Genomic DNA, 16615 nt, shown 5'->3' on the forward strand with positions numbered 1-16615 from the left:
ACCCCTGGCTCTACTAAAACTACACCATCGAGCCAGGCATGGTGGTGTGCCTGTAGCTGCAGCTACTCAGGAGGCTGAAGTGGGAGGATTGTTTGGGCCCAGGAGTTGGAGGCTGCAGTGAGCTGTGATTGCACCATGGCACTCCAGCCTGGGCAACAGAGACACTGTCTCTAAAACACCACCACCACCATCTACCAACACCACAATACAAATGCCATCAAATCCAGATGGGGCCTTGCCTCTGTCTGGCAGCACTCTGGGAGTGTCCCCGTCCTGCTACAATGTCTGCATACCGCTCCATGGTGCAAGAATCTGGTCATTGGCCGGGCGCGGTGGCTCACGCCTGTAATCCCAGCACTTTGGGAGGCCGAGGCGGGAGGATCACGAGGTCCAGGAGCATCCCGAGACCATCCTGGCTAACCTCGGTGGGGCCAGGCCCCCAGGCTCAGGGGAAGGCCTTTTTTTTTTTTTTTTTGACTCAATACGTAAGAGCTAAAGGGAAGACTTTCACACGGGCTGCACACCTGCTTCAAGCCAGGTGCTGCAGGGACCACGGGGACTTTGTCTTCACAGACACACCAAGAGGCGGATGCAAGGGCTGGGCTGAGAGAGGCAAGAGGCTGCACTGCACCTGCAGATCCACAGCCCCAGGGGACCAGCTCGGCCGTCCCTGCCTGTGGGGCCCCTCCACTCCTTTACGTGGCCCCACCGGGGCCCCCTCCCCTCTCTTCCACAGGCCAGACCTGCATGGTGGTCGCACATTCGCTTTATCCTTCAAGGGCGTTCTCCCGGTCACATCGGATTCTGCCTTGGCACCTGCTTGGAGGCCCCCTGCAGGTCAACCTGCTCATGCAGCAGGAGCTCAGCGTCCCGGCTCCCAGCAGAGGGCAGGCCTGGGGCAAGAGTGTAGGCTGGCTCGGCTCAGTGTGGAGGGGACTGAAAGGACAGGGATGCCTTTAGGGACAGAAAGGACCTGGGTATGCCTAGTGGTGATGTGTTAGCCTGGAAGCTAACATAGGAATCCCTCGGCCATTAAAAATACAAAAATGAGCCAGGCGTAGGGCGTGGCTTCGTAGTCCCAGCCACTGAGGAGGCTGAGTAAGAGAATGGTGTGAACTCTGGAGGCGGAGCGCAGTGAGCTGGAGATCACGCCACTGCACTCCAGCCTAGGCGCATGTGAGAGACACCGGGCTCGAACATAGCGACGAGGCCGGGCGCCGTGGCTCAAGCCTGTAATCCCAGCACTTGAGCCAGATGGGCGATCACTTAGGCCAGGAGGATCGAGACCATCCTGGCCAACACAGCAAAACCCCGCTCTCTACTAAAAATACAAAACCAGCCGGCCATGTGGCGTGGCCAGTCCCAGCCACCGTGAGGCTGAGGCAGGAGAATGGCGTGAACTCGGGAGGCTGAGGCCAGAGCTGGGAGATCCAGCCACTGCCTGGCGACAGAGCCAGGACTGCCCCAAAAAAACAACAAAAAATGCAAGCCTGGGCATCAAACCCAGGCTCTAGGCCAAGCCTGCATCCAGACCGCACTGGGTGTGAGTGGAATCTGACCACCTCATGAGCCTCCCTTCTAAGGCTTGGGTGGTGCCCCACCCCAGCACCCAGGCCATGAGGCCCGAGGCCCACCATGGCAGCAGCCTGGACAAAGACTCCCTCACATCTCCGGCCAGGCTCCTCTGAGCACGTTTCTTAGCTGAGACTCACCTTGGCCTATCAGTCCTGGAACAGCCACCAACAAAGCTGCTGCTGCTTCATTTTTTTTTTTTTTTTTTTTGACCTGAGTTCCCATTGTCGCCCAGGCTGATTCCAGCTAACTGCAAGCTCCGGCCTGGCTTATCATTCTGCCTCAGCCTCCTGAGTAGCTGGGACTACAGGCGCCCAGCCACCGGCCTGCTAGATTTTTGTATTTTTAGTAGAGACAGGGTTTCACCATGTTAGCCAGGATGGTCTGTGATCTCCTGACCTCAGATCTCACCACCCTGCCTCCCAGTTCTGGGGATTACAGGCTTGAGCCACGCGCCTGCCTTCATTTTCTTAAATTAATTAATGACCATGATGAGATGGACTCTGTCACCCAGACTGGAGTGCAGTGGCACGATCTCGGCTCACTGCAACCTCTGCCTCCTAGGTTCAAGCAATTCTCCTGCCTCAGCCTCCTGAGTAGCTGGAATTACAGGCTCACACCACTATGCCCAGCTAATTTTTGTATTTTTAGTAGAGGCAAGGTTTCACCATGTTGGTCAGACTGGTCTTGAACTCCTGACCTTGTGATTCGTCCACCTCAGCCTCCCAAAGTTCTTGGATTACAGGCGTAAGCCACCGCGCCTGGCCCTTTTTTTTTTTTTTTTTTTTTTTGAGACGGAGTCTCGCTCTTGTCGCCCAGGCTGTAGTGCAGTGGCCGGATCTCAGCTCACTGCAAGCTCCGCCTCCCGAGTTTACGCCATTCTCCTGCCTCAGCCTCCCGAGTAGCTGGGACTACAGGCGCTCGCCACCTCGCCCGGCTAGTTTTTTGTATTTTTTTTAGTAGAGACGGGGTTTCACTGTGTTAGCCAGGATGGTCTCGATCTCCTGACCTCGTGATCCGCCCGTCTCGGCCTCCCAAAGTGCTGGGATTACAGGCTTGAGCCACCGCGCCCGGCCTTTTTTTTTTTTTTTAAAAAAAAAGAGAGAGTCTCGCTCTGTTGCCCAGACTGGAGTGCAGTGGCATGATCACCTCTGCCGCCCAGGCTGGAGTGCAGTGGCATGATCACCTCTGCTGCCCAGGCTGGAGTGCAGTGGTGCAATCAGCTTGCTGCAACCTTGAACTCTTGGGCTCCAGCAGTCCTCCCACTTCAGTCTCCTGAGTAACTGGGACTACACTGGGGCATGCCACAGTGCCTGGCTAATTTTAAAAAATTATTTTTGTAGAGACAGCATCTTGCTTCGTTGCCCAGGCTGGTCTTAAAGTCCTGGCCTCAAGTGATTCTCCAGCCTCAGCCTCCCAAAGTGCTGGGGTTACAGGTGTGAACCATACTGCACTTCTAACAGCTCAAGGCCACATTCCTAAAATGATCCCGGCCCCCCTTCAAAGCGCTTGCCTGAGAAACTCACGGCTACCAAGAGAATTTTCTGCGTGTTCCAGCCAACACCTGAAGATGGGGCCCCTGTCTCCCAGTCTCTGTGGGATTGGGGGCCTGACTTCAGTAAGCCCCCGTGGCAAACCCAGATCAGTTTCCCAAGGCTAACCCTCCCTACCTGCTTTTGGTAATTTTCCACTTTCCTCACTCCTGAGTCCCTGCTGTTCTTCCTCCCCACTCCCCACTTCTTTGCACAAATCGGAGGGGAGCTTGGCTCTCTCCCCTCCTGTCACTGGTCACCAAATATTATAATTTCTGTCCTTACCACTTTAATGTCTGGCTGTGTTTCTCTGTGATCAGGGGTCAGGACTTGGAGCTGGATGGGAACCACCATCCGACCGACCCTCGGATGCAACAACCGGAGCCCGCATCGATCCGTGTTATCTCCACTCTGCCTGCTCATGCGGGAGTGACATGGTTTGACTTGTGACCCAACGCTCCGGAAGAACATCGGATGCAGCAGTGAGGACAGACATTGCTTCTTATGATTCTGAGTAAGGCTCTGAGGTGCCGAGAGTCCCAGGCTTCTTCTGAACGGTACCTACCTCCTGGGCTGGAAGTTCTTCTTCCTGGCGTCTCGTTCCCGGAGGGGAATCAACTCCTGACTCCTGGTGGAGCTGTCTTGCCCGCTCTGTTCTGTGTTCCTGCTCCTTCCGTGGGAGCTTCTTACTGGAGCCCTGCTGATCACGCCCTCTGCACTACTTTAATCAGCATATGAAAACAAAACTGCGAAGAACAACAAGCAGTTGTTTCTTGTTGATGTGACTTTACCAAGGATAATAAGGAAGTCAGTGGCTCCTTTGGGATACCTGAGATCTCCCCAAACTAGCTCCTCTCAGGCCTCTCCCTTCCGATCACCTCCACACCCCCCTACTTTCTCTGGAAGGAGACACCCCCTTCAAGTCTGGCCTCCTCCACCCCTCAGCCCCCACTGCAGGCCTCTCTCTTCCCCTCCGGCCCCTCAACTCCCCACGGTCCCTGGAACTTTAGGCTTCCTGCTCCATCAGGGGCTTGCAGGGCCTTAGGGACCCACAAAAGCAACCAGCTGAGCTCACTGGAAACATGCAGTCAGTCATCTAGCAGGGCAAAACAAGTCGTAAAGGTCATATCCACAAATACAGGTAGAAAGTCTTCCCCTCACACTGAGCAAGTGTCCCTTAATTGCCCAATTTGCCAGAAACACAGTTCAGATAAACATATAAAACAGGGCTGGGTGGTGGCTCACACCTGTAATCCCAGCACTTTGGGAGGCCAAGGTAGGTAGATCACTTGAGGCTAGGAGTTCAAGACCAGCCTGGGCAGCACAGGAAGACCCTGTCGCTACCAAAAAAAAAAAAAGAAAAAAAAAAGAAAAGAAAAATATATAAAATAAAGTAAAAAAAAAAAGTGAGAACTAGCTCTTATATAAACTAGTGAGTTGTGTTTTGTTAACTGCATTTGATAATATATTGGCCTAAAAAGGCTCCCAAGATCTTTTCAGTAACTTTCAACCTCAGAGTCACACTAAGTGAAGTTAGATAATAGACATTCATTGAATATCTAAATAATACCTGAACAGGAGAAAGTGCTGGAACATTCATTATTAAGCATAACTTTTTGTACTTTTTGGCTTCTTTATATGGTACAGACTGGCTAGAGGTATTCTGGCCTGTTAACAAACATGTTCTTGGCACTTTTGTACTATAAAAAGGAGATTATAAGATAGTATATTCATAAAATTTGCTAATAAACTGCTAAATGACAGACAATTTCCAATTGTCTTCTTCCTACTTTTCTCTGTAAAATACAAGTATGGCCAGGCGTGGTGACTCATGCCTGTAATCTCAGTGCTTTGGGAAGCTGAGGTCGGAGAATTACTTGAGCTCGGGAGTTCAAGGGTACAGTGAGTCCTGGGCAACACAGCAAGACTGTCTCTTAAAAAAAAAAAATACCGGTTACTAATGGTTAAAAATTATAATCAATATATGAAAACAAAACTCCTAGAAACAATAAGAATGAGGGAAACAATTTTGTATACAAAGTATGAGAGGAAAATAGGATGTGTTTTTATATGAAAAGTATGCAAAGAATGTAGACTGTTTTTGTTAAAGAAAGGGATGTAATTTTATCCTGAAGTAAAATTACAAAAAGAGGAAAAATATAGGACAAAGCGTGAATGGCCCAGGAATTTGAGACAAGCCTGGGTAACTGGTGAAACCCTGTTTCTATTAAAAAAAAAAAAAAATTATTAGCCTGGTGTGGTGGTACATGCCTGTAGTCCCAGCTACTTGGGAGGCTGAGGCAGCAGGATCGCTGGAGCCCAGGAGGTCGAGGCTACAGTGAACTGAGATCTCGCCACTGCACTCCATCCTGGGTGACAGACTGAGATTCTGTCTCAAAGCAAAACCAAACGTGAATGGATACAGAAAGTTATCCCTGTGTTTCCCAGGCTGGTCTTGAACTCCTGGCCTCAAGAAAGTCTGCAGAAAAGAATCGTTATGAGGTCAAAGCTGGCTAGAATTGATCTCATAATCATTGAATGTATTTATGTACAAAGTTTCTTTTTTTTTTTTTTTTTTGAGACAGAGTCTTGCTCTGTTACCCAGGCTGGAGTGCAATGGTGTGATCTGGGCTCACTGCAACCTCTGCCTCCCAGGCTTAAGCAATTCTCCTGTCTCAGCCTCCCAAGTAGCTGGGACCACAAGCACACTTTACCACAGCCAGCTAATTTTTGTATTTTTAGTAGAGACGGGGTTTTGCCATGTTGGCCAGCCTGGTCTTAAACTCCCGATCTCAGGTGATCTGCCCTCCCAAAATGCTAGGATTATAGGCATGAGCCGCCGCACCCGACCTAAATTTTTTTCAGCGACAGAGTCTCACTCTGTTACCGAGGCTGGAGTGCAGTGGTACAATTACAGCTCACCGCAGCCTTGAACTCCTGGGCTCCAGTGATCCTCCTGCCTCAGTCTTCAGGGTACATGGGACTACAGACATGTACCACCATGCCCAGCTTATTTAATTTTTCTTTTTTTTTTTTTGTAGAGACAGGGCCTCAGCATGTTTCTCAGGCTGGCCTCAGACTCCTGGGCTCAGGTAATCCTCCTTCCTCGGACTCCCAAAGTATTGGGATTATAGGCGTGAGCCACTGCATGTGGCCTATGACATTGTCTTGATCGCAAACTGACTTGAGATTTCCTGGAGGGCCCCTGAAGACCTCAGAGGATCTGTCCTGTGACCTTGTAAGAGAGATGTTAAACTAACTAGGTTTATTTCTTTTTTTTTTGAGACGGAGTCTCGCTCTGTCGCCCAGGCTGGAGCGCAGTGGCTGGATCTCAGCTCACTGCAAGCTCCGCCTCCCGGGTTTACGCTATTCTCCTGCCTCAGCCTCCCGAGTAGCTGGGACTGTAGGCGCCCGCCACCTCGCCCGGCTAGTTTTTTGTAATTTTTTAGTAGAGACGGGGTTTCACCATGTTAGCCAGGATGGTCTCGATCTCCTGACCTCGTGGTCCGCCCGTCTCGGCCTCCCAAAGTGCTGGGATTACAGGCTTGAGCCACCGCGCCCGGCCACTAGGTTTATTTCAATGGCAAATTTTGTGGGCAGCAAGCCACCCAGGTGCCGAGGCAAGAGACCAAGGGCACAAGCTGTTCCAGTATAATAAAGAAAATATATCAAATAAGAAGAGTTACACTAGATACAGATTATAGATATGATTATATATCAATATCATTAATCATTAGTTTGTAGCAATGACTCTTTATTCCAATATTATAATAATCCTCGCTCTACAATCATAACCTAGGAGAAACCAGGCCATACAGTGATAGGAGCTGAAGGGACACAGTGAGAAGTGACCAGAAGACAAGAGTGTGAGCCTTCTGCTATGCCCGGACAGGGCCACTAGAGGGCTCCTTGGTCTAGTGGTAACGTCAGCGCCTGGGAAGACGCTGGTTACCTAGCAGACCTTGGTCTAGTAACCAGACCTTGGTCTAGGGGTAGCGTCAGTGCCTAGAAAAAGCACCCCTTACTTAGCAGACCGGGAAAGGGAGTCTCCTCCCTTTCCCAGGGGAGTTAGAGGAGACTCTACTCCACCATCTCTTGTGGAGGGTCTGACATCAGTCAGACCCGCCCGCAGTTATCGGGAGGCCTAACCGTCTCCCTGTGATGCTGTACTTCAGCGGTCACACTCCCGGTCCGCCTTCATGTTCCATCCTGTACACTTGGCTATGCCTTCTAAATAGCAGTAACAAAATTAGTGAAAGTACTAAAAGTCTCTGAAATACAGAAATAATGGCGTAAGCTGTCTCCTCTCTCTCTCTGCCTCGGCTGCCAAACAGGGAAAGGCCCCCTGTCCAGTGGACACGTGACTCACGTGACCTTACCTATCATTGGAGATGGCTCACACTCCTTACCCTGCCCCCTTGCCTTGTATCCAATAAATAACAGTGCAGCCTGGCATTTGGGGCCACTACCAGTCTCTGCACCTTGGTGGTAGTGGTCCCTGGGCCCAGCTGTCTTTTCTTCTCTTTGTCTTGTGTCTTTATTTCTATGATCTCTCATCTCTGCACACGGGGCAAAAAACCCACAGACCCTGTAGGGCTGGTCCCTACATAATTTCATGCAACGTGCTGTCAAATAAAAAATGCTATTTAGGGCCAGGCGTGGTGGCTCACGCCTGTAATCCCAACACTTTGGGAGGCAGAGGTGGGTGGATCATCTGAGGTGAGGAGTTCAAAACCAGCCTGGCCAACATGGTGAAACCCTGTCTCTACTAAAAATACAAAAATTAGCCCGGTGTGGTGGTGGGCACCTGTAGTCCCAGCCACTCGGGAGGCTGAGGCAGGATAATTGCTTGAACCAGGGAGGCAGAGGTTGCAGTGAGCTGAGATCGTGTACTCCAGCCTGGATGACAAGAGCAAAACTCTGTCAAAAAATAATAATAATAATAATAATAATGCTATTTAGGCCTTGTTAGAAGTTAACACAGCAGGCTGGTGTAGTGGCTCATGTCTGTAATCCCAGCACTTTGGGAGGCCGAGGCGGGTGGATCACGAGGTCAGGAGATCAAGACCATCCTGGCTAACACGGTGAAACCCCGTCTCTACTAAAAAACACAAAAAACCAGCCGGGCGAGGTGGCGGGCGCCTGTAGTCCCAGCTACTCGGGAGGCTGAGGCTGGAGAATGACGTGAACCCGGGAGGCGGAGCTTGCAGTGAGCTGAGATCCTGCCACTGCACTCCAGCCTGGGCGACAGAGCGAAACTCTGCCTCAAAAAAAAAGAAACCTTTCCGTTTTCCTTAACCTATCAATGACTCGTAATATTATAGTAAATGATACTTCTCTAAACAAAATTGAAGCAATTATCTTTTTCTTCCGGCCTGATCCCTCCAAAAATCAGAAACTATTATTGACTATTCCTATTTTCTTTTTTTTTTTTTTTTTTTTTTTCCAGGCAGTCTCGGCTCTGTCGCCCAGGCTGGAGTGCAGTGGCGGATCTCGCTCACTGCAAGCTCCGGCTTCGGGTTGCGCCATTCTCCACCACTCCCAGCTCCCGGTAACTGAACCCCTAAGCGCCCTCTCCCGTGAACCCCCAGTATTTTTAGTAGAGGCAGGGTCCATGGATGGTCTGATACCGTGATCAGCATCCCAGAACTAACTGGCTCTGCATCCGACCCGACTATTCCTATTTTCATGGCAATATAGTTATCGCATAACTTCAATAAGAATCTATTCTCCTTGTAACAGGACACAATTGGAAACACTGGCTATATTACCAAGGCTTGGACTGGAATGTCCTGTTTGAGAATGATGTACATAGAATCAGGTATGACCAGATGGCTTTCAGGTTGACTTTGTGGAGCCATTGCTTGCAAAGAGCTCTTGAAAAATCTGGCCTGGTATCTGGCTTAAGGGGTTCTTGGTCTTACATGTGAGTAAGGAAAGTCTCTTCCAAATATCCCAAGGTTCCGAGGCCCAGGAACCTTGGGATATTTCAGGGACCTCAAGAAGAGAGGAATTCACGCAAATCTATAGGCACTGCAGGTGAAGTCTGGCTGGAAGTTCTTGGCTTGGCTTCCTAACCTCAAAAGGCTTTTACAAGCTCAATCTAAGATTCCCTATTAAAAGTTTCAGCAAACTTAAAAAGGCCTGTGTGGTCAATTACCATTCGTGCTGCATTTGTGTAAATAATCAGGCCAAATTTAATGAGACCAGAATTACTTGGTAAATAAGAATAATCTTACTTTGATTATCTTCAATCAAAAAGGGAAGTAAAGAGAAATGCTATGCTTCAGTGGAGAAATATAACACCCTCTTGGGAGTTATCAGATCCTAGTCTAGTTCACTCTTTGAGGTGTTTTGTTGTTGTTGTTGTTGTTTGAGATGGAGTCTCACTCTGTCACCCAGGCTGGAGTGCAGTGACGTGATCTCGGCTCCTTGCAAGCTCTGCCTCCTGGGTTCACATCATTCTACTCCCTCAGCCTCCCGAGTAGCTGGGACTACAGGCGCCCGCCACCACACCCGGCTAATTTTTTGTATTTTTAGTAGAGATGGGGTTTCACTGTGTTAGGCAGGATGGTCTTGATCTCCCGACCTTGTGATCCACCTGCCTTGGCCTCCCAAAGTGCTGGGATTACAGGTGTGAGCCACCACACCCAGCCTGATTTTTTTTGAGACGGAGTTTCGCTTTTGTTGCCCAGGCTAGAGTGCAGTGGTGCGATCTTGGCTTACTGCAGCCCCCCCACCTCCCAGGTTCAAGCGATTCTCCTGCCTCAGCCTCCTGAGTAGCTGGGATTACAGGTATGCACCACCACGCCCGGATAATGTTTTGTAATTTTAGTAGAGACAGGGTTTTGCCATGTTGGCCAGGCTGGTCTTGAACTCCTGGACTCAGCTGATTTGCCCACCTCGGCCTCCCAAAGTGCTTGGGATTACAGGCATGAGCCACAGGGCCCGGCCTATCCTTGAGGTTTTATGATCTGCCTGTTTTCTTGGACTGTCACTGCCTTCCTACACGCCAGCCCTTACCAAATCCTCCCATCTACTTTCCTTCAGTATCTGGCTACCTACCACTCTCTCCAGACTGACATTTCCAATTTGTCTCCTCGCTGACTTGGTGTCACCAAGAACTCAAATCCCCGCTGGGACTCAGGTGGTCTTGTAGCTGCCCTTTGCCCCCAGGATCTGAAAAAAAAGTCCTGCAGATTGAAGCTGGAAAGCTTGATATAAACTTGAAAGAACTCAGCACCACAACAGATTATCCACGGGCAGCCTTTAGTCTGGAGCCGCTGCCACACAGACCGCCCAGGAAGACCCCCCTCCAGCTCCTGCATGCCCCATGTTCTCTCCAGAAAGTAACCACAACTGGGATACCGATGCCTATGCCATCATCACAAACTTCACACCACACCCCAGGAAATCCCTGAGTGCCCCTGTTGGCCTTGTTAGGGCCCCAGGGCCGGAAACCTCAACTGCTGCCCTGTAGGCTCAAAAACTGGGTTTATCGACAGCTTCAACCATTCATCTTTGTTTTTCTTTCTTTTTTTTTCTTTTTCCTTAAGATAGGGCCTCTTTCTGTTGCTCAGGCTGGAGTATACAGGCAAGATCACAGCTCACAGCAGCCTCCACCTCCCAGACTCAAATGATCTTCTCACCTCAGCCTCCCAAGTAGCTGGAACTAAAGGCCCATCCCACCACGCTGGGCTAACTTTTTAATTTTTTGTAGAGATGGGGTCTTTATGTTGCCCAGGCTGGTTTGAAACTCCTGGCCTCACATGATCCGCCTCGGCCTCCAAAAGTGCTGGGATTACAGACAGGAGCCACCGTGCCCAGCCTGCTACTATTTTTGTTTCCTCTAAATGCCTGACTGCTTCCATCATCCAGCAAAAATCCTTTGCTACCAAGTCTCAACAGATGGTCCCGCTGGTACTTTATGAACACAACACAGAACAGAAAATGGAGGGTGTCAGGCTTCTGAGCCCAAGCTAAGCCATCACATCCCCAGTGACTTGCACGTATACATCCAGATGGCCTGAAGCAACTGAAGATCCACGGAAGTGAAAATAGCTTAACTGACGACATTCCACCATTGTGATTTGTTTCTGCTACACCCTAACAGATCGATGTACTTTGTAATCTCCCCCATCCTAAAAAAGGTTCTTTATAATCTCTTCCACCCTTAAGAAGTTTCTTTATAATTCTCCCCACCCTTGAGAATGTACTTTGTGAGATCCACCCCTGCCCCCAAAGCACTGCTCTTAACTTCACCGCCTATCCCAAAACCTATAAGAACCAATGATAATCCCACCACCCTTTGCTGACTCCTTTTTCGGACTCAGCCTGCCTGCACTCAGGTGAAATAAACAGCCATGTTGCTCACACAAAGCCTGTTCGGTGATCTCTTCACATGGACATGTGAAACAAAGGGGGTACTGTTGAGAGGAAAGAAGCATGTCTCTGCTCTTCTTGCACAGGAGGGGTACTGACAAAGACCCTCCCTCCCCACACTCCAGCCAGGCTCCTTGGGGTCCCCTTCTCCACTGGGCCTCGCCCTGGCCTATCTAGACTGGAACGAACACTAACAGCTCCTAACAGCTCCAGGCCACATTCCCAGAACGATCCTAGCACCCTTTAAAAGTGTCTGCCTGAGAAGCTCAAGGCTGCCACAAGAATTTCCTGTGTGTTCCAGCCAACACCTGAGGATGGGGCCCCTGTCTCCCAGTCTCTGTGGGAGGTTGGGGGCCTGACTTCGGTAAGCCCCAGTGGCAAACCCAGATCAGTTGGTTCCACAGGGGCTAACCCTCCCTTCCCGGTTTTGGTGATTTTCTATTTCCCTAACTCTACTGAGTCCCCACCCCTTCCCACTCCCTCACTCTCCCTTTAAACTCCAGGCACGTCTAGTCAAATCAGCATGGAGCCAGCTTTTTCTCATGTTGTCAGTAGTTACCAAGTAAAAGCTGTTTTTTCTCCATTAACTAGTGTCTCACTGGGCTCTGCAGGGCAGCTCCTATGGTCCCTCAGGCTTGAGGGGTCACTTTAAACAATAAACAGCAACAGGACACAAAAATCCCCGGGTGGAAAAATCCAAAAAGCAGGTCTGTTAGCAAGGCAGGCCCAAAGTGACTTCCCCTTTCTCTACCATTCCCACGTGGTCCTGTGCACCACACAGCACCCTACCCTGTGGAGTCCTGGGCCCCTTCCTGGTGGAGCAGCCATTCTCTTGCCGGGAAAGGCCCTGGGGTACCCCAAGGCCTCCAACAGGGAACCTGTTGGAGAGGTCACCAAGGCTCTCTGAATCTGGGGCTCCTCAGACCCTCCCCCAGGGCCCCTGCAACTCTCCAGCTCTGAGAGTCTGATCCCAGCCCAAGGACCAAGTGGGACCCTCCCCTGTGACTCTGCCACACCCTCACCAGGTCAAGCTCTACTCCAGGGATAGGCTTATCCCCCTGGTCTGGACCCCCAACCCAGTCTTGAAGCGGGATCTCCCAGGGCTATCTAAAGCCCCTCACCCCAACACAGATCTTCAACCTCAGCCTTCCACAAGGAGTCTGGGGATCCCACCCCGGTCCAAAGATCCCCACCCAAGGTCCGAATTCCCCACCCCCATCCGGAGCTCCTCAACACAGGTTCGGAGACCCCCACTACAGGTCGGATCCCTTCACTGAGGTCCAAATTCTTCACTCCCCATCCAGGGCTCCCCACCCCAAGTCAGATCCCTCACCCCAGGTCCAGAGACCCTCACCGAAAGTCAGATCCCTTTAGAGTGCTTCGAATTCCCCAGTCCCCATCCACATCCCCTACCCCAAGTCCGGAGACCCCCACCCAAAGTCAGATCCCTTCACAGCGGTCCGAATCCCCACACCCTATCCCAACGTTCCACCCTAGGTCTGAAGGCCCCCGCCGCGAATCCTGCCCCATTCGGCGGGGTTCTGGCTCTGGCCGGCGCTCTCACCTCTACCGCGGCGGCGCGCCCGGGACTGGACCCGTCCCGGTCCGGCGCAGGCAGCGCGGCGGGCAGCCCCAGCCGCCCGAGAAGCCCCGCGAGGATGGCGGCGATGGCGGTGGCGCTGCGGGGATTAGGAGGGCGCTTCCGGTGGCGGACGCAGGCCGTGGCGGGCGGGGTACGGGGCGCTGCGCGGGGCGCGGCAGGTAGGATGGGGTCGGGGCGTCCCCGTGGTAGGTGTCCGCGCGGCTGGGGTGTCCTCGTGAGGGTGTCCGCGCGGCGGTGGCCGGGGTGTCCCCGTGGGGGTGCCCACGCGGGGGTGTCCATACACCGGCCTCTTGGTCTAGTCTTGCTCAGGAGTTCGGGCTGCTTCTAGCCACAGGCAGCCCCCTTCCCAGATGGGGAAACTGAGCCCAGCCTTGTCTAAGGTCCTGCTGTGCTGGCTGCACCTGTGATCTCCAGGAGCTGGTGTCCCAGTAACAACTACAGTTCTGAAGATGATGATATCCCACTTCCTGAGGTCACCAGCCGCCGGCCCCACTGGCCAGACTTCCCACGTTCTTCCCAGACCCCTAGTAGACTCTAGAGGTTAGAGGCTGCACAGAGCAAGGGGAGGATACACACTCATCCTCCTGGAGCCCCTGAGGAACAGTTGACCAAATCCGGACGATAATTATAACTGAGCACTTGAAGCAGACGCTGGGCGTCTGGTCACTCAGGAGGGTTCAAACCTCACCGTGTAGGACAGACTCCCCCAGAGCTCGCCAAAGCGCCACCATATCTGTTATGTGTGGCCAGTTTCATTCCATGCACGACAACATGGTCCCCCACCATGCAGGGGGCCCCTCGACCCTGCCCCCTGGATGCCTGTGACAGCGAGCAGCTCTCCCCACAGGCAGTGCGTGTAGAGGGGTGTAAGGACGGGGTCAGGGCTCCTTCCCAGGGATGGTGGCTATAGGAGGCAGGGTGGCTGGCCCTCAGCCGGCGGTGGACTCGGGAGGGAGGGCTGACTGCATGTGTGGATGGGCAGAGCTGTTGCTATGGAGGTTTTGGGGATCTCCAGGACAGAAGGTGGCCTGACAGAGTTCTGGGGATCTCCAGGACAGAAGGTAGCCTGACAGAGTTCTGGGAGGCAGTCACCACCTCGTGGCCTTGCTGAGACCTGGAACCCTCGGCCAGGGCACTCTATCTTTCAAAGCTTCTTGGCTGCATGTGTCAGGTGGGCAAGCTCAGGAAGGTTAAATGCACCCGTGCTAGTAGAGTCCAATAAAGGGGGAATCGGCATCAAAAAGAGGAAAAAGGTTCAAAGGGGATTTATCATGGGGTTCAGAATCACGGATGTGAGGGACGGTAGTGGGAACAACAGACAGAAAAGTTTCCCCTTCCCACACTCACAGTCCAGACATGGCAATAGCCAATTTCTAAAGTTCTGGGCGTTCTGGGCTCAGAATGGGGAATATCATACAAGGCCTCAGGGGGGTAATGCCCTTATCTTCCCATCTTAAGGGAAAGAGCGAGCTGAACCTTCTATGCAAAATAGGATGATGATCCTGTTCCTCCCAGTAAGAAATAAAATAAGTAGCCACCAGGCATTCCCTTCTGCCAGAGGAGCAGTTGTTTTTTAAATAGCCCTTTGGTGCTCAGTCTATTACTAAACCATATGAGTCTTTTTTTTTTTTTTTGAGACAGAGTCTTGCTCTGTCGCCCAGGCTGGAGTGCAGTGGTGTGATCTCGGCTCACCGCAAGCTCTGCCTCCCAGATTCATGACATTCTCCTGCCTCAGCCTCCCGAGTAGCTGGGACTACAGGCGCTCACCACCTCGCCCGGCCAATTTTTTGTATTTTTAGTAAAGGTGGGCTTTCACCGTGTTAGCCAGGATGGTCTCTATCTCCTGACCTCGTGGTCCGCCTACCTCGGCCTCCCAAATCTCATGCCTGGGATTACAGGCATGAGCCACCGCGCCCGGCCGAGTCATTTTTTAATACTAGTGCATGTGAGTTAACACAAACTTCCCAAATTAAAGTTTTAGATGGGCCCTCAAAATTTTTAGGACATGGTTTTCCTACAGGTTTATATTGAAAGTATAGGGTATCTCCTATTACTCCCCTTTTTATTTGTCTTAAAGGAGAAAGGGGGAGGCCGGAGACCAAATGTCCCCATTTCCCTGTAGCTAATCTCTCTGGAAGACAAGGAGCCCAGACTTTGGAGTTTCTGGATGGATACAACCAGGTGCATGTCCGAGGCACAGAGGAGGGTATTTATGACCCATAGTAACATTAAATGCAGTGCCTTCTCCTGGTTGAGCAGGGCAATGGTCATCTGTAGCACCAGACATTCACACGCTATCATTAGTATCGATTTCCGCAGGAGCATCCATCCAGGTGAGAGGTTGAATAAGTGGTGGAAAAGGCACATAAGCCCAGTAAGAATGGTTTTGTGTAGCAGGTAAATCAGTTTGAGGGGAAACTGGTGAGACAGAAAGTATAAGGAAGATAGTTATTAAATAAAACCTATTGTAAGCGAGATCCAGTGCTGAAGGAGGAAAAGAAGAACAGAGGGATGTTATTTTCAGGCTAATAGAAATGGTGAGATTTTTAGGTTCATAAGGAGAAAAAGAGGGAATTAGGAGAAGTGGGATTAGTTAGAGGGGTCTCCGTTGCCATTAGGGAGGATTGAACCAGACCCATTTTGATTTGGCGTGCCAGTTTCTGAGGAGTCGGCACAGATCTCACCAGGTATGAGGGCGGTCTCTGATGCAGACGTCTCTTCCCTGTGGTTTTTATTGTCAGTATTCACACAAAGTTTAAGTCTCCTAGTGGGCACCCATACAGGGGATTGATGATATCCTGGTGAAATGCAAGCATACCCTCTTCCCACGTTATAATTTTTCCAGGTTCCCAGGTATTGGTTTGGGAGTTTTTCCGTGACACTGGCTTGCCTTCATTTAGGGAGAATTCTTTGCCTGTATAATGGCATTTGGCTGCAGTCAGAGTATTTTCTTTAGGAACATTTAGAAAGTTTAAAGTAAACAATGCTAAATGTAATTGGGAGTGGGGAGTGGTTAAATTATGCTTTTAAACCAGCCTTGTCTTCTTTTACAGTAACTTGAAGAGGTTTAGTAATTTTTTCAGGTTTTGGACCGAGACCGAGTCCGGGAACAAACCCCATGTTTTCCATTATATGTTGACTGGGAGCACTATAAGAGTTATGTGGAATATTAATTTCAGCCCCCCACTGTGCCAGCAAATCTCTTCCCCAAAGATTAATGGGGATTGGTGTGATATAAGGCGAATTGTTCCCTTTTGACCATCAGGGCCAGTGCAAGGCAAGATAAACATACTCTAGTGAACTTCATCAGCTTTTCCAGCACCTACTAATCTCATGTTAGCGGGATGTTTAGGCCAGGAGGAAGGCTGTAAATTAGAGGAAACAATAGAAACCGCAGCCCTGGTATCTACTAGGCCCTCAAACTTTTTCCCTTGAATGTGTATGGTGTAGGTGGGCCATTGTTTAGCAATTACATTAATGCAATAAGTGGCTTTTTCACCACCGGAGCCCATCCCAGGACCCCGTG

The 16615-nt window shown here is 50.9% G+C and overlaps 2 protein-coding genes across 13 annotated transcripts in view; one reads left to right on the forward strand and one right to left on the reverse strand.

Annotated features, from left to right (window-relative positions):
- The window catches only part of COMT (catechol-O-methyltransferase), a 27183-nt gene extending 14007 nt beyond the window's left edge, over positions 1-13176 (reverse strand). The window contains exons 1-4 of one of the 8 annotated variants that reach the window (XM_031656096.1): positions 13051-13164; positions 10170-10283; positions 3670-3850; positions 3390-3519 (exon numbers count right to left, since the gene is read on the reverse strand). The gene's annotated coding sequence lies outside the window, so the exon portion shown is untranslated. Of the gene's footprint in view, positions 1-743; positions 955-3389; positions 3851-10169; positions 10694-13050 lie in introns of those variants that run through there. The other 7 variants (XM_031656094.1, XM_031656093.1, XM_031656090.1 and 4 more) reach the window with 7 other exon arrangements.
- Positions 13108-16615, forward strand: part of TXNRD2 (thioredoxin reductase 2) — a 66618-nt gene continuing 63110 nt past the window's right edge. For 4 of the 5 annotated variants that reach the window (XM_009216802.2, XM_017945136.2, XM_009216806.2 and 1 more), the window contains exon 1: positions 13109-13247. In XM_009216802.2, the coding sequence (XP_009215066.1) occupies positions 13145-13247 (103 nt within the window). In that variant the 5' untranslated portion in view covers positions 13109-13144. Of the gene's footprint in view, positions 13248-16615 lie in introns of all 5 variants that reach the window. The other variant, XM_009216803.2, reaches the window with a different exon arrangement.

This window comes from Papio anubis, chromosome 16 (genome assembly GCF_008728515.1).
Source record: "Papio anubis isolate 15944 chromosome 16, Panubis1.0, whole genome shotgun sequence".
Lineage (NCBI taxonomy): Eukaryota > Metazoa > Chordata > Mammalia > Primates > Cercopithecidae > Papio > Papio anubis.